The sequence below is a fragment of the Mus musculus genome, chromosome 19 (assembly GCF_000001635.26).
Source record: "Mus musculus strain C57BL/6J chromosome 19, GRCm38.p6 C57BL/6J".
Lineage (NCBI taxonomy): Eukaryota > Metazoa > Chordata > Mammalia > Rodentia > Muridae > Mus > Mus musculus.
The window spans coordinates 16,327,922-16,350,101 of record NC_000085.6 but is presented as its reverse complement, the minus strand read 5'-3'; the positions used below and the strand labels follow the sequence as shown (position 1 = coordinate 16,350,101).

Here is a 22,180-nt window from a genome sequence, read left to right as displayed (position 1 = left end):
AAAGGGATCTTCAACCCTATAGGTGGAACAACATTATGAACTAACCAGTACCCCTGAGCTCTTGACTCTAGCTGCATATGTATCAAAAGATGGCCTAGTCGGCCATCACTGGAAAGAGAGGCCCATTGGACACGCAGACTTTGTGTGCCCCGGTACAGGGGAACGCCAGGGCCAAAGGGGGGGAGTGGGTGGGTAGGGGAGTGGGGGTGGGTGGGTAAGGGGGACTTTTGGTATAGCATTGGAAATGTAAATGAGCTAAATACCTAATAAAAAATGGAAAAAAAATATGCACAGGACTTGCACAGGCGTTTCACAAATGATTAATAAGCACATGAAAAAAATGCTCAACATAACCAACCAGGGAAACCCAAGAGAAAAAAATCACAAGTGATACACTTCCATTAATGACGGCTTTTGTAAAAAAAAATGAACAAAACTAGTAACTAGTACCTGTTGGCAAGGATATAGAGGAAGACGAAGACTCATGCTGGTGGGAACATAAAAATGATATGGTTGCTATGGAGACATTATAGTAGCTTCTTAAGAAATTAAAAAAGCCAGAATTACTATACAACCCAGTAGTTCTATTTCTGGGCACATATTTAAAGGAACTAAAGAGTAGGAACCAGAGTCGTCAGCCTGAGCTCACAGAAGGAAGCTGAAGAAGGAAGCCACGGCAGCAGCTCCTGAAGGATGAGTAAAACTGATGCATTCCTACAGGAGAGGAGTGAGAGGAGTGAGATATGCATGTAGCCAAGGATGTACACACCGTACACTCCGAGTCATGAACAAACTGTAAAGTAAAATAAGCCAGCCAGAAGAACAACACTGCATGCTTCCATTTATAAGAGAAACACAGGACAGGTAAATGCATAGGTACAAAAGAAAGGGGAATTTATTGTGAATACATGTGGAGATTTGGTTTGGGAAGATGAAGGAGTTCTAGACGTGGTGGGAACAGCCATACAGCAATGTGAATGTTCATAGTACCTCTGAGCTATCCTGCTGTGGATAGCCCTGGGGCTAATCATATTTGATGTTAATTTTGTTCTCCTGTGAGTGGTTGTGAACAAGGACTGAGTCAGCACTCAGGTGATTTCCTGTAAACCTGCTTCCCACCTTAATTTATAAAATAACAGAGAGCTGATGACGGGGCAGATAAAAGGGAAGGTGGAGCAGAAGTTGAGAGAGAGAGAAGGGAGAAAAGGGAAGGGGGAGAGGATGCAGAGGAAGAGGAAGAAGAAGAAAAGCTGAGCAGAAGCACATGGCCCGGAGAAACTGCAAGTTCTAAGGGGTCTCATAGATGGAGAAGATGGTAGCATAGTGGTAGATCTGCCCAATATAGGTACACATCATGTAATCACATGAACTGTGTCGTGTTTTTATTACCAGGGCATATCTGGGAGGAGATTTACTGCAACACAATCCACTACTTCAAAGTGGACAAAGAGTAAATTACATTTGTCCAAACTTTAATTATCAGTGTGAAGTATTAAATAAAACCTATTTTCTAAATTTGTGTATGTGTTCGTGTGAGGTATGTGCACACATGTATAGAGGACAGAGGCTGATGTTGGGTGTCTTCTTCTATGTAAAGTTGCTGTTGAGAAATAAAATATGAAGAAGAAAACAAAGACATATTTATAGCTCTTTCATGTAACTCTTCCCTGCCCTTTCTCAGTGTTTTCTAGCTCCCGTGTATCAGTAGTTTATAAGACCCACAGCTCAGAGTAGATTGCTATTGGTGACTACTGAGATGCTCTCACAGGGGAAATGTCTACTTGTAAGCAGCCTGGAGAAACAAGTAACGCTGTGCTCCCTTGTGGTTTTCAACAATAATGGACATGGGATGGGTGTCTTGGTTAGGGTTGTACTGCTGTGAACAGACACCATGACCAAGGAAGGCAAGTCTTATAAAGGAATTATAGTGGTTGGCTTATAGGTTCAGAGGTTCAGTCCATTATCATCAAGGTGGGAGCATGGCAGTGTCCAGGTAGGCGTGGTGCAGGCAGAGCTCAGAGTTCTATATCTTCATCTGAAGGCTGCTAGCAAAATACTGTCTTCCAGGCAGTTAGAAATAGGATCTTAAAACCCATACCCACAATGATATACCTACTCCAACAGAGCCACACCTCTCAACAGTGCCACTCCCTGGGCCAAGCATATACAAACTATCACAGTGGGCGTGGGGAGCAGTCTGCTTTCCATTGAGTCTGACCCAGATGAGAGAAATGTGCTTATCTTATGCAAATGCCCAGCTTGGTGGGCTACAGGTATGAATTCCAAGGTGTTCAGATGCTGGGGTGGATATAAATCGCTCTGTAGTTACCAACAGCAGCCCACATATGTCTACAAAGTAACATCTGGAGATGTCATACACAGGGGGACAGGATATATTCAGAGGAATTACTGCTCCAGTAAGTGCACTCTGCTCTTGTGTGTGACAAGTTACTCCTGATGCTCCTCTGAGGGTCTACAAAAGGCATGGCTCATCAACCAAAAGTGACACAGCTACTGTGTCTTCCCAAATTCTTTCCCAAATGCTCTCTGTTCTTATATAAAGTTAAATACTCAAAATTTATTTTTCAGATTTCTTCTTAAGGCCTGTAGTACAGCCTGGTAAAATGGGATGAGAATACTGACATCTCAGGAGATGCATTTTCCTGTTTTTACACACACACACACACACACACACACACACACACACAGAGCAAGACAACAAAGTTGCCTAGAAGTGAAGGAACAATTTCTATGTCGAAGTGGTCTGCTTTCATAGGGTTTTCTTTCTATTTTAGCCTAGCCTAACACTTAATCAAGACTGCTAGATCTCACAGTCATGCAGCCCGCCTCCTACCGTCTGTGCCCCTGGCATGGGCCTTGGAAAGAAGGCCTGCATGTGGGGATTCACTGAAAGTGAATGCTCTGAAGCTGTAGCTTTTAAGTCTGGGCTCTGGATAAACAGCAACACTGTGAAGGGAACTAGATTTTCATCTTTCTGGATCTGGAATTATCACCATCACATTATAATAATCACTTATGTAACACCAACAACATGCCACTGACTGTCCTATTTCATGTGTTTAGTTAGAGTGAACCTTTACTTTAACCCAAACACAGCCAAGTAAACTGAGGCCCTAGAGTCTCCAACACTGATGGTAGCCGATCTGGGATTGGGATATATGTAATAATAACTAGGTCCTACAACTGCTCCTTTGGAATTTGAGGCACTCTGCATTGTTAACAGGAAATGAACACTGAATGACTCAAGAAAGCCCTATGGTCTTCAAGCCTTAAGCTCCTTTATTGTGATGGGGCATCATGTCAGGAGATCCATATGGATCATGGAGGTCATGTTCCCTAGACCATGGCAGGTGCTTAACAAATAGAAAGTGCCAGAGCCTTCTTATTCCATGTTCAACTCAATGCCAGAAACAGCCTCCTCTCAGCCTACCAAGCAGCAATAGATTGTGGGCCCAACACTGGGCTTGGGACCTGCAGTCACCTCTTGCCACTCGCTGCTCCATACCTCCAGTTTCTTTGTAACACAGCCACCAGTTAAAGCCAATGGCCCTCACACCAGTAGAACATTTTCTGTGAGGCATATCTTTATTCTAAGGATGTTTTCTGAAGACGCCTACCTATAGATGTTCAGGTTAGGAACTTGTTCTTCAGGCGTACTTCAATGCTGTTTTAAACACTTTGAGTAGCCCTAAGCCAAATGGCCATCTTGATGACCTCTTGGTCATCTTGAGGCCTGTATCTTTAGTGAGCTGTGGGTCTTAGACAACCTATGGTACTTATGGCAACTGCAATGAAAACATCAGCCAGTGCCTCGTGATGCATACCCAGGACCTATGCTGGGTAGGAGTGGAATGCATGGGATGGTTCACTCATTATGTGCCCAACACCGGAAGTGTTTGTGAAGGACAGGCAAAGATGCTACTTCCCACTGCAAGCCGCCACAAACTGAGACCAGGTATCAGTCAAGCACAGACACCAGAAACTTGTCCTGGGTCCACAACAAGCCTTGAGCACAGAGGCTCCTCTCTGAGCAGGGCTGCATTTCCTCTTCTCCCTCTGGAATCCGCTCTACTTAGGTGTGACCTGGCTTCTGAAATTCCAAACCATGTCTCTGGTAGCCAGAGGCTCTAAACATCTCTTGTTCTGACAATAGTCTGGCTATTTTCCTGAAACTGAACAAAGGTTATCTATTTTTTGTGTCTCTGTAAAATGACTCTTATTGAGCACTGGCAATTTAATCATAAAACAGGCCATTTCAAATCCAGTCCTTCATACTTTACAAGTTGTGGCATCCCAGCTCTATGGGCAACTCTATGCAAGGCAGAGGAAGCACAGATGGGAATCATGCTGGAAGCATTTGGATTCTATGTTGCCTTTTGTCGGCAAGCTATTTAAGGGATGTGGAGGTAGTGAGATGGGGGCCATTGGGTTTATATTAAGCTACCAGTCAGGATGGCCATGGCTCAATGACAGTTTCTGAATGACTTCACTGGGCACACTAGTCCAGTAACTGGGGCAAACACACAGATCAGTTGTAAACTACGTGTACTAACAGTGTGCACTAATCAGGAGGAACACAGCTAATGTAACTTTAAACAGAAAGGAAAATACAGAAGCATCACATGTTCTTGTCTAAAGGAAATGCAGGGACAGAATGAAGCAGAGCGCCATGGCTCTACATGGCTAACATGGCTGTCCTCTGAGAGGCTCTACCAGCAGCTGACTCAGACAGATGCAGATACTTATAGCCAAGTATTGGACTGAGGTCAGGAGCCCTGTGGAAGAGTTAGGGGAAGGACTGAAGGAGCTGAAAGAGATTTCAAGCCCATAGGAGGAACAACAGTATCAAGTAACTGGACCCCTTGGAGCTCTCAGAGGCTAAGCCACCAACCAAAGAGCATACATGGGCTGGTCGGTGGCCCCTGCACATACATAGCAGAGGACGGCCTTGTCTGGCCTCAGTGGGAAAGGATGCACTTAATCCTGTAGAAACTTGATGTTCCAGGGAAGGGAGATGCTAGTGGGGTGAAATGGAGTGGTTGGGTGGTTGGGTGCGGGGAGCACTCTCTCAGAAGCAAAGGTGAGGGGGAAGGGGAAAAGAACTCATGGAGAAGGGACCGTGAAGGGGGGGGGCAACATTTGGAATGTAAATATATAAATAATAAAAAATTATGGGAAAACCAAAACAACAACAAAAGCCTAAGTTCAGCAGAGAAAGAATTATGTACTGTAACTGCTCCAGGCTCCATGCCCCCTTCCTCCTACTGCCGAAATGAAAATGAGAACAAAGAACAGTCTGAGCAACAAGAAAACTACCTTCTCGCGCGCGCACACACACACACACACACACACACACTTTAGAACGGAACTTGCATGGTGGCATATGCCTACACTCTTGGCCCTTGGGAGGTGGAAGTAGAATTGGGAATTCACTCAAGCACATCCTTGGCTACGCACAAATTTGGGGTTAGCCTAGGCTGCATGAAACCCTGTTTTAACCAACCAACCAACCAACCAACCAACACACCCACCCACCCCAGAGTAGAAACAAAGGTCCCATAAGACAGTGATTCTTCTGAGTATAATAGTCTTTGGTACTTGCAGCTTGGTTGCATTTACATCTATTCCATTTCTCTATCTTAAAGATGGTGTTCATGATTTAACACTTAGAACCTACAACCCAAAAAGGGTTTCCAACTCACTCAATGTGTTAAGACAAAACATTTACAGGCTGTGGTGGTTTGAATAAGAATGACATCCCACCCCCTCCTCCCATCCCCCAGGCTCATATATTTGAATGCTTAATCACCAAGGAACGGTAGTGTTCAGAAAGATGATGAGATATGGCCTTGTTTGAGGAAGTGTCACTAGGAATGGGCTTTGAGGTTTCAAAAGGCCAAATCAGGTCCTGTGAGTGTGTGTGTGTGTGTGTGTGTGTGTGTGTGTGTGTGTGTGTGTATGTGTGTCTGTCTGTCTGTCTGTCTGTCTCTACTTGCAGTTCAGGATGTAGCTCTCATCTACTTCTCCAGTACCAGGCCTGCCTGCCTATCACCATACTCCCTGCCGTGATGGTTATACTAAATGTCTGAAACTGCAGACAAGCCTCGAATTAAATGCTTTCTCTTATAAGAGTTGCCTCATAAGAGAGCTTGTCTCAGTCCAGTTTGGAGGCTGGAATTCTAACATGATGTAGCTCTATCAATGTGGCCACCAGTCAGTCTTGTTCATTAACAATTCATCCTGTGAGACCAACACTGATTTTTCTCTAAGTGAAGTCCTTAGTAACCTAGTCACCTTTGAGTAGATTCCTCTTCTAAAACATTCTTACCATTTATTATTACTATCACAGTGGGAGCCACATACACCCCTGTGGAAACTTAAGCTGTATCCGAATGAGGACAGAGTGAACACTTCCTTTGTTCTTGGGTTGTTAGACTAAGAAGACATGATTTAGGAACCAGACAATAAGGAAGCAAGAGTACTCTCAACTCCTAGTGAGAGCAGCAGCCCTTGGTTCTTCCTGGTTACATGGGCTCCTATGAGCTCCAGCTACAAAGCTATGACTAACATAAACACAGTGAACAATCAAACAGATGCAGAGGTAACAAACAGAAGGTGGAAGGTTTTAACAGACAGAGTCCCAGGATAACTTCTGTGAGATAATGTATCCCAAATATAGTAGGGAATCTGCACCCATGAAATCTCAAAATTATGGTCACCTAAACAAGCCCTGAAAAATGACATGCCAGCATAGAGGGGAAAAAAAATCTCACAAGGCCCCAACCCTACATGAGAAGCTACAGGCAATTATGGCTACTGAGAAGAGAAAATTCAGTCTTTTCCACTATGATTTGTCTAATCAAGTGCTCAGCGCTATACACAAGGGCATATGAGCAATGCTAATATATATATATAACACTAATTATAAAATAAAAGGGATCATGAATTTGAGAGGGAGTGTGTGCATGTATGTGTGGGCAGGGCAATGACATAGGAAGAGCTGGAGGGGAGAGGGGAGGAGCTACCTCTGCAATGATTGATGTAAATACAGTAATTATGTATGAAATTCCCCAAAACAGAATATGAAAAATTGAGCTGGAGATATGGCTGCTCATCCAGAAGACCCTGGATTCAATTTTTGAGACCCAGTCATCTCAAACTCCGATTCCCGGGGATTTGATGCCCTCTTCTGGTCTCCAGAGGCAATGCATGCACATAGTGCAAAGACAAACCACCCTATGCATGAAGATAAATAAAAATCACAAAAATTTATATTAAAAAAGAAGTACCAAACATTTTGTTATTAAGTAATTGCATTTTAAAAGCTGTGTTGTTTTTAGTATTTTCCATTTTGGTGTATATTTCTACCTTCTGTTCTGTTAGCTTGGAAGGAATTTTCTAACACAAAGATTTTCATGTTTTTGGCTTTCATACAGTGTTTTTCTCATACCTGAATCTTATATAGTAAATGCTTAAATCTATTGAATGAGAAAACTCTCTTAAAACTAAATTAGCAGGTGATTTTACAGATGGAAGTTGTCTCAATTTCTCCATTAAAATTATTGATGATGTGAGCTATCATGTACTTGATATTTACGTGTTCTCGGTAGTTTCTCTATTACCTATTTTAATATTCCCTACAACAAAAGACAAATAGCATCATTATTACAGTTTGAATCTGCGATGGCCCCCACAGGCTCATTTTTGGACTCCCAGTTGCCAGCTTGTGGTCCTATTCTTAAGAGAGTGGGCCCCTTAAGAAGTGGGGTCTGGGTGTTGAAGAAGACTTCTATATCCTTCTCCTGTCTACACGATTCTCTGTCTAGTACCATGGGGAATCTACCACATGTTCTCCCCACCAAGAACCCCATCACACCTTCTGCCTTCAGAAACCACGAGCCCAGGAAAACCTCTGTCCTTTGGTTGTTTCTGAATGCACTTCCTCCCAACAATAGAAAAAGTACCCAATATCTTAGGTGCTTACATTAAAGCTGTTAACACAGAGAAAGTAAGTGTTTGAGATCACTCAGCCTGTGGGTGGAGCTTTGTCTCAACCAGGGCAGTTGGATTCTTTCTACTTCTCTGCTCCTTAGTGAGGGACAGCTCAGGAGTACAACATCCTAAGTGTCCAATGTCTCAGGAAATACATTTCTGTCTTACTGCTGTGTGTGTGTATGTGTGTGCTGCATACATGTGATTGTACAGGTGTGAGGGCCCAATGGCCATGGGCAAGTTAGAGCAGGATGTCATGGGTCTCCATCATTTTCTCCCTATTGCTAGAGACAGTGTCTCTCACAGAACTGGAAGTTCATCGTTTAGACTAATCTGACAGCAAGAACTCCGCAGAGCCTCCTGTCTCTGCCCCACAACACGGACGCTACAGGTATGCACAGCCACACCTGGCTTTTTATGTAGATGCTGGACATCTAAACTCAGGTCCGCATGCTTGCTCTCACCTTCTGAGCCATCTCCCTAGACTATTCCTAGGGTTTCTGTTCGTTTTGTTTTGTTTTTTAAGTGACACCTCAGATTGTTTTAGTTAAAAAAAAAAAAGCCTAAAATTCCATTGCTTTTCTTTATAGATAATGTCACTGTAATATATTCAATCAAGGCAATAAAAGAAACCCTGAAAGGGGCAGTTATATCACCCAGCCCTGTGCCAACCAGGGGGGCTCCAGGCAACCTGAACTATTAAACAGCACACCCAGACATATACACATGCTATTATTACTATGGAGAAGAGAATAAGCAACAGCTTTAAGTTTTATAGAATGTAGATTTCCTGTTACAAGGTAAGTTCTTCCAAACAAAAGGAAGAAGTAGATGGCACTGAAGACCCCAGATGGTGAAAACTGTCTAGACTCTAGTGAGTTGGATCCAGGCATTTCATTGGGCAATCTGTAACACTAGGCTACAGCTCTGAAACTTTCATCTAAGATGGACAACAAGTGCTGGCACAAATCCTGTGTTCATCAGCTGTCTCCCTCACTCCAGGAAACTCCTTGATCTGCTTAATTTTATTTGTTTATTCATTCATTTATTTGTCTATGGCTGTTCTGCCTGTACCACATTTGTTCAGTGCCCTCGAAGGCAAGAAGGCACTAGATCTGCCGAGATTAGAGTGACAGATAAGCAGGGTTAAGAGCCTCTATGAGTGCTTGGAATTGAACCTGGGTCCTCTAGAACACTCAGTGATCGTAACTGCTGAACCATCTCTCTAGTCCTACTATTTTTAAGGTGTCTCAGTTTTGAAGACATTTCAGTATATTAAGCTTGGGCTAGACATCTGTATTAACTTCTCCATTCATGTGTATCTCCATGTTTTCTTGTTGAAAACAATAAGAAAAACTCAAAATAGCCTTAAAGGGTTATTTTTATTTAATCATTTTAATAGGTAACACTATATGATATATTCTTCATGGGGAAATATAAATGTAAATGACTAAAATATAAAATTTATATATATATATATACATATATATACACACACACAAACTACCAAACTCCAGCAACTTAGAGATAATCCCTGCTAATAATTTCAATTTACTCTTCAGTCACATCTATAATACAGATCATGTGTATCAATTCTATATAATAAACACCTGTAATCAGGCTTGCAAATCTCCCCACGTAAGAGATGACAGGGAAAACATTATAAATATGCCAGGTGTCCTTGAGAAATAAATCATTAACTTAAACCATTGGGGCTTTGTCAGAGGCTAATCAGTCTGGAATGGAGGATGAAACACCAACTCCAACTGGCTCTAGTCTTCCATGGGGACAAAGAGAAATAGTTCTGTGGTATTTAGTAGAGGAAATGCAGTCTGAGAATTGTCTTGCTAGGAAATTTTTGTGTTGTATGAACAATAGCATGAACCTAGGTGGTGTAGTCCACCACATACCCATACTATGGGGCACAGCAGAGCTCTGTGACGATAAGCTCAGATGTGACTGTGACCATGGGCAGCTGCAACACTGTGGCAACTATTTGTATATCTAAACACAGAAAAATACCAGGTGACAAGAATTGTTCAGTGTCATTAACAATAGTATTGGCACAGAATCGTATGTTCAGTTTTCTCCTGGTGGTAAAGCTTGAAGCCACGGCCATGCCTGTATCAGACAAATGCTCAATTACTGGGCACATGTGTAGATCCACAAGAAATATTAGGATGTTCTTTTTTTCCCTTCCTTTATTTAAAAACAAAACAAAACAAACCATATTCTTAGTGATATGCACCTGGACCTCAAACACTCAGGAGTCAGAGGCAAGAGGATCATATGATCATAATTGTACATTTTACAATTAAATAAGCAGAAATAAATTAATGAAGAACTGATAGGTGAGTTTATGGTTAACACCTTTATTAGTATAACTATAGGCCTCTGGCTCAAGGTCATATATGGTGATCAGAAACATCTTTCTCATGGCTAGGATGCTGCTCACTGGTAGAAGGCACAAGGCTCTGGGTTCTGCTTACTAAAGAGCAAGGAGAAGAGACTGAGAAGGAGAACAATGAGGAAACAGAAGAGCAGAGAAGTTCAAGGGTGGAGAACAAGAATAAACAACAGACAAGCTGCTGAAAAGGAAGAGAGGAGTGAAGCCCGAGGGAGGGGTCCGACACCAGAAGTGAAGTCCTTGTTCATCACATCATGAACCAAGCTAAGTGAACCAAGCATAAGATCTGATTAAGAACCAATAAAAAGGTTAAAAACTACCCAGTGTGTGATCAGAGCCCAGCCAGGAAAATTCCCAAAAACCTACTCAGAATTTTCAGAGCAAGGAAAAAATTATAATGTTTAGACTTTGGTTTCAATCTCTCTCTCTCTCTCTCTCTCTCTCTCTCTCTCTCTCTCACACACACACACACACACACACACACACACACACACACACACACACACACACATGCAGTACTGAAGTATATCCAACCAAAGGCATATCCTAGACTAGATCCAATTAACACAGAGACATTCTGAACTGTTGGGGGAACTGTCCTGTATTTGCTCAGTACTGTCTGTAAATGTGATAAGGACTCAGAGGTCCAGGGGAGGTATTTCAACACCATGAAAGGAGAATTCTTACTCTGTCTCCATCCTCTTAGCAGTGACAGCCCATCTCTTCTTTCTTTGGGTTGCAAACCCAGAAACAGTGTCTTGGCCAAAGCTATAATCCCTGTCATAATGCACAGGAAACAGCTTGGCAGGTTTTAAAGAGGTATAAATGCAATTGTATTAAAAATGTCTGCTCTGTCTTCTAATGTATCAACTCCAGACTTAGCTTGAAGGACAGATGTCTATGAGAACTAATTCTGGGAAATCCATCTTGATATGAGGAAGGCCTGGGTTAGGTGTGGGGCAAGTACCTTGATACTAACAGCAAAGCAAAACAAAACAAACCCAATACAGAAAATACTGTAAGTCACCATGACCAAGCCAAAAGGACTAGTCAGTTAGATGTGCACATTAGCAAGGATCATGGCGAAGGCACCATGCTTAGTCACAGACCGGAAAGCTAGTTTAAACACAAAGACGGAAAGCTTAGTTTGAACACACAGTGATGCATGCTGGCTATCTTCTCGTTCTGGGCTTTCAGAGGCTCTGAAATGATGTGTCCATGAAAGGATTACAGCCGAATAGTTGGCTGTTTGCTGGTATGTTAACACAGGGAAATACGAGAGGAAGAGAAGTCAGAATGCAGCGCAGCACTACAACCTTGCTTTGTCTAGCCCACTGGTTCATGCTTATTTCCTTATTTGGAGACAAAGGAGAAAGACATTCATTCCCCCAAACAATAGGAAGGCTGAGACTCTGCACACTCAAAAGTAGATCTGTGCAGAACTGCAGAGAGAAATATGCAATGTTTATACATAACTAAAATACAAGTAAAAGGAGATATCTGGATCATTCTCCCCGTGCATCCCTGTGTACTCGCGCACTCACCAGCTAGCTACCTTCTGGAGGGTTGGGAGGAGAGGTAGGTTCTCTCACAGGTCTGGAGCTTGCCAAACAGTGTTGGCCTAGGTGGCTACAAAGCCCCAGGGATCCACCAGAGCTGATGTCTTCATGGATTTTACCACACATATTAGCTCCCCAGCCTCTACAGTATGTCTTAGCTATGTTGTTTGTGGTCTAGAGTGCATTTTCCACAGTTCTGCAGAACCGAAAGGCGATCAGTATTCACTCCCAGGTTTTTCTCACAAATATATACCAAGGTAGGCGCAGTCAAGTCTGCTTTGACTTAAAGTTGTGAGCAGCACACTTTCAGACCAAGAACAAACAAATGGTCAGGAATTTATTCTTGTTCTGTCTCACCCAAACCAGAAGTTTCAGAAACTAGAATTCTGTAGTTCTGAATTACTTTAGCAGTTTAAGAAATTGGAAGTAATGGCATCTGCATGTTTTACAACAACTGAACATAAAAGAGATCACTGCAATATGAACACGCGCTTCTGAGAGCGTGCCGTGCTCAGGGCTGGCTGCTGGCTGTGGGCAGGACTTTCCTGTTGTGCTTAAAGATCAGCTCAGTGCCTGAGGAAGCTCAGGCCTGATGGAGAAAAAGCTCCAAAGTGGGTATGACCTACCTCACAGAATTAAGAGATCTAACGGTGAAACTGACAATGTATCCAGGTTACACAAGCTCTGGTCATCTGAGAAAATGCCTTCATCAGATTGGCCTGTGAGCATTTTCTAGATGAAAGATTGATGTGTAGAAATGGCCCAGCCCCATTCTGGGTGATACCACCCCTGGGCAGTGGCACAACCAAGCTGAGCAAGCCATGGAGAACAAGTCAGTAGGCTGCACATTGCCTCTGTCTCTTGCTTCAGCTCCTGCCTCCGTGCTCCTTCTCCGACTGCCTTTCATGATTGACTATAAACTGTAACATAAAATAAACACTTTCCTCCTCAAGGTGTTGGTGGTCATGGTGTTTGTCATAGCAATAGAAAGCAAATGGATACAGCTTTATCACTTTAATCTGTGGCATAGTATATCATCTTATGAACCAAATGAACTGGGCTATGTTATTACATTCTGAATAATTAACTGGTATAAATTTGAAGATGTCTGATAAGAAATGTGACTGAACTAATATACTTTTATACCAACAAACCACAAATAGATTTCTACTGTAAGATCAGGTGAAATCTATGACCATGTAAACAAAGAACCTGACTGTTGTGTGAGATTTAGCTGACAGGTTATTTAGAGAATGGACTTCTTTGATATTTAGATAATTTCAAAGTGGCAAACTGCTTGCCATTAAGTCACAATATGCAGATCTTCATAGATACAGCATATTTACAGAGTATAAAATGTACACTGGTAGACAATGATCTTACCCTTGCTGGTATGAAAGAATAAGAATGAGATGATGTGTGTTTCTTCTATCTTCTATGTAGATAACACACGCAGATTTTATTTTAGTGGCTAGCACACTGAATATAAGAGCTAAGATCTACGCAGTAAGTCTTATTGTCTTTTTTCTGAGAAAAAAGCAGGTGTACTTTTTAAGCTTCTTGATGTGAATTTTTCCGGTTTTGTGTTTGTTTTGCATCCGGCCCCCACATCACAGTAGTGAAACAATTGACTCTTTACAATATCTGAAGTGTGCAACATAGTAAAAATACAGTCTCCAAGAATTATGGAACAACAAGTAGGCACAAGAATAGATTTAAAAAACAGAAATAGAGAGATATAACAGTAAAAATTCCAAAGGTAACTGCCCAGTTCACATTTTGATAGCTGATAGCTATACATTTTACTATGCTTGTAGGCACTTTGCATTTCAGCTAAGGGGCCAATGGCTGGTTAATAGGCCTCAGCTTATTAATTGATGCAAACCTCTGCATACTGGGTATAAACTGTAATGAGAATAGTAAGACCAGAAAAAAACAAAAACAAAAATAAAACAACAAAACAACAGCACTATCTTAAAAAGACCAAGAAGGGACAAATTCTTATATACTTTAAAGACAGAAAATTCTGACACGGCAGATATCAGCCAAGCAATTGCTGGGGTTTTTCAGTTCCTCCCCTTTGTTTCCATCTTTACTTAGTAGGCATTAGTCGTCTATCCATCTGCAAGCTCTGATGTGATTACTGATTGAACCTCCATTCACACACACATCCTCTGAACTTTAGCTAAAAGGTTGTTTCTATACCTCTTATTATCTTCCAGAGTCAACTGATTCATAAACCTCTATTACCCTCAAAATCCATATTGGCACCTGTTAAACTTTCCCTGAACAGAGACGCGTCATGATACAGCGCCAGCTTCCCAGACAGAGTTATGAAGAACAGTTTCCAAGTAAGTCCTGCTCAGTCAGTAGACTACTTACTAGCAGCAGATAGGCCCAAACACCACGACGCTACAAGGTTCCACAACGAACTGATTTTGAAGCCAGTTACAAAGTTATTCACATCTGCCAAGTGAACGTTCTGCTTGCCCACCCATCATGCAAACATTGTTTTAAACAAAAGGAAAGCAAAACAAAACAGGGTGACTCACACAAATCTCCCAGGTCCTATCCTGCAAGGGAGGCTAGGAGACAATCTTGTGATTCTCTTAGAGATTTCCATGTTTTCATTTTCAGAACCTCTGCATAGTGTGGCCGTATCAAACAGGCTCTGCTTAGATCCAAGCATGCAGACCTGCTCACATTCCTGAAGGAGAAGCCTGCCATTCTGAGAGTACTGTGGGTTGGTCTTACAGGGTTATTCATGATTACTTAAAATCATCCACATTGGTAAGCTAGCTCAGTGCCTGAAGCCAAGCCTGGGAACCTGAGTTCCATCCCTACAGCCTCTCCCACAGGCTGCCCTGTGATATTCATGTGTGCACTGCTGTATGTATGTATGTATGTAAACACACCAAATAAATACCTATAAGAACTAAAGACATGAATTTTGTCATTTATTTCTATCCAGTGATAAAATGATCAATCACCATCCATCCAAAGGGTACTTACCTCATTGTCTGACTCCACAAGAACTTGATCATATTCGCTAAGCGCTACTAGAAACATGATGGAGGTGACATTTTCAAAGCAGTGTATCCATTTTCTTCTCTCTGACCTTTGGCCCCCTACATCGACCATTCTGCAAGGTTAACAATATTTATATTAATAACTTAAAGAAAAATCAAGAATATAAATATAAGTACTACTTACAAACTAGGGAAAACTCACTACTTTAAAGACAGTGGCATCTAACTCAACTAATTAATATTGACTATATATTAATTACCTGTTACTTGACAGAAATAAGGCATGGTAGACACAGAAATTGCTGTGGTTACCTGAATGTTATGTAGATACGTATGAAAATTATTAACTATATAATAATATTTTACTAAATTATACACAACAAAGGCAAACATTGTTTTTTATATTCAGTCCAGATAACAAATAATAAATTTCCCTTTCCTTTCCTAGGTGTCAGAGTGAAGAGCCTCACATGCTACTGGAGGAGGCCAGGCATGGTCATGGATACATTTAAAGGATACGAGATGCCATGCATTTCCGTACACAGAGGGTACTAAATGTAAACAAAGCCTGCTTATGCTTCCGCCCATAGGATAAGAATTTGGGGCTTTTTCTTCTTTCAATATTGGTAATAATTTGACATGTCCAATGGTATCTGGCAGCAATGGGACAATTAGCCTAGTGCCCAAACCAACTTGCCACCTTGCTGGAAATAAAGTGTGGTGTATGACATGAAAATGTTCTACAGTGCCACACAGGGGCATCATATGAACTATTTTCCTGGTCTGCTTTTAATGCATCCATACTGTACCTGGTTATCCTCAGATACCAGCATTGACACCAAGAATGACGTGGAGATGTGTGTGACACTAAATCAGCTTCTCCAAATTGCTGAACCCAAACCTTGACAATGTATCCAACATTCAGAGGAAAGGAGTCTCAGAAAGTAAGAGTTAGTATGCAAATGAGAAAGCAGTGCTCTTTACCAGTCCACAGAACAGGGTGTCTGCTCGGGGTGTTTTCCTGACTCTCCACATTAAGTCTACAGAAGAACTCAAAGACCTTCTGCTTTTCTGTTTTGCACATTTCTCCGTGTGCATTTGTGGGTGTGTGCAGCACAAGTGTGCATGTTTGTGTGGAGGACAGAGGATGACTATCAGGAGTCTTCTCTTGTCCTCTCCACCTTGTTTTAAGATAGGATCTCTCACTGAACCTGGAGTTCATCAATTGGCTTCCCTGGATGCCCAAGGAGCCCCAGGGACCTTTCTGGTTTGCACCTTCTACTTCCAGACCTTAGCTTATGGGATAGGACACCACATCTGGATTTTTATGTGGATCATGGGATCCACAAGGAAAGCACTTTATTGACTAAGGCATCTCTCCGGACCCGAAGTCAAGGATCATTCTTACCACCATTTCTAAAAGGCTGTAAAGGTACAGAAGTGAGACCCAAGAGGCCAACCAGTAGGTCCAAGAGTTCTGTGAGCGCTGGACACCAGATATAAAGATGCTGATCCGCCCCAGCACCACTGAGTGGAAAGGGGCTACTCATTTTACAAAGAAGTTCTATTCGAGGAAGTCTACTTCAGGGACTCAGTGCTATGCCTCTGAGGAGGGCCAGAAACTAGACAATAAAGTCTACTTTCACTGTAGTGCCAAAAAGTATGCTTTAACACTAGTGTGTTGAACAACAAAATGTGTCAAGAGTAAAATGAAATACTCATCAGTGTTTGAAATTGCAAATCAACCAAGATGTGAAAATCGGCAAGGACTGTATGTGTTTTTGAAACATTTCTGTAAAATGGTTGTAAAAGTAAGTTAATCTGGATATCCAGATGCTATAAGCTCAAAATATGTAACTCAGAATGCTGGCCTCAGGAACCTTGGTGGTCATCTTAATAGACCCATCACAGATTTAAGAATCAGAGTATTTCTAAAGTGTTACCTACTTCACAGCCATGTGCTTTTGAGCATTATGTGGGGGTAAGATTACACTACAGGTGCAAAGAATGAATAGAGAGGGGAGGGAAGGGGAGGGGAGGAGAGGAGAGGAGAGGAGAGGAGAGGAGAGGAGAGGAGAGGAGAGGAGAGGAGAGGAGAGGAGAGGAGAGGAGAGGAGAGGAGAGGAAAAGTTTTTTTTTTGGCAGAAACAGCATAGCACATGTCAAACTGAGCCCCATGGCAGAGGCATGAGGCAGGGGGCCACAGAAAAGGTGCCTCAGAGCCTCAAGCACAGGCCCACCCTCAGCGAGGAGGCTCTGGAGAGACAATTCAACATTCAACATTCAAGTCAAAGACATTGCTTCGTGGGTCCTTTCCTCAAAGCTCCAAGTAAGTGGTTTGTACTCCAACTAAAAGTATAATTAAGTGACTCTGAAATAGCAAAGTGAAAATGTACTGTTGTTTTTCTCTTCTTAAAAAGTGTTTCAGTTGAAATATCAATACAAACAGCAGCAGTGAGCAGGGGAATAATACATTTCCATTTTGTTTTGCCATATCAATTTATATTAAGTTAATTACCCTACTTTTAAAACCATGAATTTTGAAAACTCTTAAGCATTTTGTTGTGTAAAAAAAAAAACAAAACAAACAAACAAACAAAAAAACCCCAGCACACCTTTTTACTGGTACTGAGAAATTCTGCATTGGTACCAGACAACATGGAGAAAATATCGATATGGAAGTTTTCAATGGCAGGCATGCATGGTGGTTCCTGTCTAATATACAGTTTGAGTAAATGTGATATACTACCAGCAACTAATTTTCTGTGAATTTAAATGGAAATGAAAATTCCAGAATGTTTTTTTTTTGCTTCCTCTTTCATTGATACATTATTTCAAAATCAAACAAAGCTGATGGGTTTAAAGGTGTTAATGAACTCAGTTACTACCTGAAAATGACACTTTGTAAGTCAAAGGGGTATTCGATGATCCCTGTAGTGGGGACTCGAACTCTAAGCACGTCTTGTTGTGTAGGCAGATAGGAAGGGTCGGCTACACGGTCCAAGTCATTCAGATAGCTAGAAGAGGAAGACATGAGAATGTCAGTTACCATCATTCTAATCCCATGGAAAGAGCAAAAACTGAGTCACAGAGAAAAAGGAAAGTCTGTAAGGTGACAGGCTAGGAAGCAGGCAAGGCCACACTTCCCCTGCTCAGAGAAAGGTTCTCCACCCAGTCACCTACTTACCACATTCCCATTTCCTCAGCAGCTGAACTCATGTAAAAGAAGGGAGAGCTGGTAAGAAACTGCAGTGAGTCTCCTAACATCTATTTGTTTAGCAGGCTTGGCTGGTGAATCAAGAGTTAAAGTTTTAAACTATTTATACAAAGTAAATTTGCATAAACCACCATATAATAAAGCTGAGTGTAAGGTCAGGATTTATCTTCTCTGTTGTTTGCAGAACATCAGTCTTTTCCTGGAATGAAGTTTCCTCATTCCCCTGAGAGAAGACAGACAGTATCATACCATGTCTTTAATTATGTCCAAAGCCCAAGTCATTTGTTATTCTTGAAAAGCCATGAGATTTTAAGTTATGATAACAATAATGTCTAATGTCAGATGCTCTTCTTTACAGTCACCTACCCTAACTTTTATGTATCTGACCATGATACTTACGCATTTCCACGGGGTGGGGAGAATCAAACATTGTATTTTTGATTGAAATAATTTTAGACTTACAAGAAACTTCGATCTATCACAGAGAATTCCTTGTATAAATCTTTCAATTGGCTCCCCCTTAATGATAGCATCTTCCTCCTTCTTCTTTTTTTTTTTGTTTTATTTATTTATTATATGTAAGTACACTGTAGCTGTCCTCAGATACTCCAGAAGAGGGCACCAGATTTCGTTACGGATGGTTGTGAGCCACCATGTGGTTGATGTGGTTGCTGGGATTTGAACTTGGGACCTTCGGAAGAGCAGTCGGCTTCATAACAGACCTTAGTTATGTGTATTCACACATATATTACACATACGAGTGTGTGTGTGTGACACACAGTCTATGAAGTTTTGCCACATATACACATCTGTGTAATCACCACCTCAAGCAGGGCACAGAACTTTCCAGCTGGCACCAAGAACCTGACTGGTGTTATCACTGGCACACCTGACCTCTGGCAATTACAGTTCACCATCAGTACGACTCTGTCCTTTCCAAAACCTTTCCCATTCACTTTCCAGGATCTTAAAGTGTAGGACATAAATTGTAATGTCACAAATGGCACAGTTTGACAGATCTGGTGACAGCCAGGTAGAGATGATTGTTCTGAGAAGCACTGCTATGATTTCAAAGAGAAACTATACTCTCCTGGCCCTGAACACAGGGATGGCTTCAAAGGGCATGGCCACAAAGTGACTACCCTGTGAGGAAGAGGCAGAAAAAAGGTGGAGCCATTAACAGAACTGGAAGGAACTAAACCTTCAGCTGGTAAGGACCACAAACAAGATCCAATGAGTTTGAATGTTTGGTGTTCATGGTATTTACAACTCAGTAATTACAAAACTCCTCGGCTGATGACTCTAATTCCTATACAGAGACTCAGTTTAAGCATTAAAGCTTTTATCATGTTATTCTTATTACTGGAGTTTCTTAATGAGTGAGACTCAAATGTGAAACGAAATATTACAAGGGAAGTGTGTGTTACGCCTATATGATTCATGAACTCACAGCAGTAAAGTCCAGCATTAATGAGGAAGTAAAATCTCTGCCCTGTGGGAAGCGTATCAGTCCTCCAAGTTCATGCTCCAGGGCTGTGTCCCAGACACATCAACACTTCTGCAGCCAGAATCGAGCTCTCTACTGACCAGTAAGAGCTCGCTTCTTACCTTCAACTATTATAAAACTGGCTCGGGACCAAAGCGGGTGCTTGGAGAATACAACTGTAAAGCTGTATTTTAGTGAATCTTGGCATACTCCTAGAGCCACCTAATGGATTAACATTCTGAGAATTATCTGTAGAACTATATCTCCTCTACAGATAATGTGGCCCACATCAGATACAAAAGCAAGAAGCTACTCTGGACAAATACAACTTTCTAATTTATCAGATCCTTGATTTGAAAAATTTAAGCTTATATTCTAAAATGTATGTGACCATCATTTTATATACAAGAACTCAGAAATTTCAGAAAAATCAAAGAAGTTTGCATTTACAGTGGCAAGATAAAAATGAAACTAAGAAATATACTTCCATTCTAGTTATGACCACGCACTCAAAAGCGCGAGTACACACACACACACACACACACACGTATGCACGCACACATGTACAAAGAGAGGTCACACACAGAGAGGTCACAAAAGAGGGCTGTTAATTCTTGTGTACACGGTTCTGTGGCAGTCTAGGAATGAAGGGAAATTGTGGTTTTGTTTTTTAAAGATGAACCAAGAGTACCCAATGCTAGCACCATTTTCAAGCACAAATGTATGTTTTCCAGGGATGATATTAAAAATCAGTACACAAAGTGGGAATTTATCTATTCAACTGTGCTGACAGCATCTCTTCCATCAGGAAAAAGTGCAATAACCTCCCCAAAACTGTGTATGCTACATGGAGTCAGGATACATACCTGCAGCTGGAAAGTGACTTGCAAAGGCTCAGCAGCCACCCTATAAAACTGACAGTGGCATATCTCTGTGCATAGGGTACCACTCTCTTTCCTCTTCATCCTTTGTACAGCTCATGTAGAATAACAACTACTTACACTGAACATTTGTTGCTTGCCAAGTTTTGTTCTATTTCAATATTGTCACCATCATGACAGGGAAATAGTCATTTAAAATGTTCCATGCAGACTACAGACATGACTCATTGATTAAGCAGAGGGCTGGGTTTAAGTCACTGTATAGCAGCTCATAACTATCTCTAATTCCACTTCCAGGGCATCTTGATGCCCTCCTCTGTCATGTTGTCAGTACTAGGCTTGTACATGGTGCACAGACATACATACAGACAAAAAACTCATACACATAAAATAAGTAGATTTAAAAAAATGTTCCATATATTTCTGACTAAGTTAAAAGTAAGGATGATCTTGCTGGATAGTCTGGCTTTGTCTCCGTGGGCTGGGGAAGGGAAAGGCTCACTTCATTTGAGGTAGAAAGTCAAATTACTGTAGTTTAGCAAAAGGAAATGGCTGAATAGTATCTGTTTCTATTAGTTGCAGCATAGAACACCTACATCCAACACCAACCATCCCCAACACCCCCTCCAAATAAAAGCAACACAAAACCAAACAAACTCACCAACCAAACAAAAGAGGCACAGTCTTTCTATATAATTATTTTTCTATGGAATGGCTCAGAAGGTGAAATACTGAAGACACAATTTGTGAAGCAGAAAAGAAAAGACAACTGAGAACTGTATCTCTCACTGCTCAGGAAAGGCCACCGTGGGCAGCTTGTGCCTGCGTGCCCCAGCTCCAGCGTCTCATGTCCCACCATGGCTTAGCAAGCAGGACTCAGGAGAGCTCGGGGCAGTTTTGTACTTTATAATGGCTTGGGGGAAGGGATTTACTTTGTAGCCCCAGAAGTGGGGTTTCTAGTGTACTACGTATATCCTCCTCATTTGTGCCTGCCACATTTTGGATGGAATAAAGTAATATCTAATCTCTTTATTTTCCACTGAAATACTTCATATTCTCAGCAAAACTGATGGAAAATGGGGGGTGGGTGGGTTCCTGTTGTATTATTCCATTCATTTAACCTTTTAAAAAGAAGCACCAGGGCTTAAGCAAATTTATATTACAGAGTAAATTCAGAGAGTTAATTATAGAAATAATTTGTTTTGTAAGACTGACTCTGAGTGGCTGCTGAGGTCATTCTGAGAGTGTTGCTATGGTGATGGCACAGGCACATTGCCAAGGCAATGCATGTGTAAAAGGTAGCTGGCGGAAGATCTTTCCTTGATGTCAGAGACAGGAAGAAGTCATGGTATACATGGGACTTAATTATCTGGGAGATAAGCCACATCTAAGAGTGCTTTAGAAAACGTAGGTTTGCCTGTTTAAGTCCTCTTTACTCCTATCTTATAGGCCTTTGATGACTTTTTGCTATATTAAGACACCAAATAATTTGGAACTTGTTAATTAAACATATTTAGCCTTCTTCCACATGCTCTCAGATTCAGTGGTCAGGGTCCATGACTAGCTTTTTCTGTGGCTGTTTTACCAG

The 22,180-nt window shown here is 41.5% G+C and overlaps 1 protein-coding gene across 1 annotated transcript in view; it reads right to left on the bottom strand.

The window, feature by feature from the left end:
* The window catches only part of Gnaq (guanine nucleotide binding protein, alpha q polypeptide), a 255,837-nt gene that overhangs the window by 38,419 nt on the left and 195,238 nt on the right, over positions 1-22,180 (bottom strand). Inside the window, exons 4-5 of the mRNA NM_008139.6 lie at positions 17,897-18,025; positions 14,992-15,121 (exon numbers count right to left, since the gene is read on the bottom strand). Of these exons, the coding sequence (NP_032165.3) occupies positions 14,992-15,121; positions 17,897-18,025 (259 nt within the window). The remainder of the gene's footprint in view (positions 1-14,991; positions 15,122-17,896; positions 18,026-22,180) is intronic.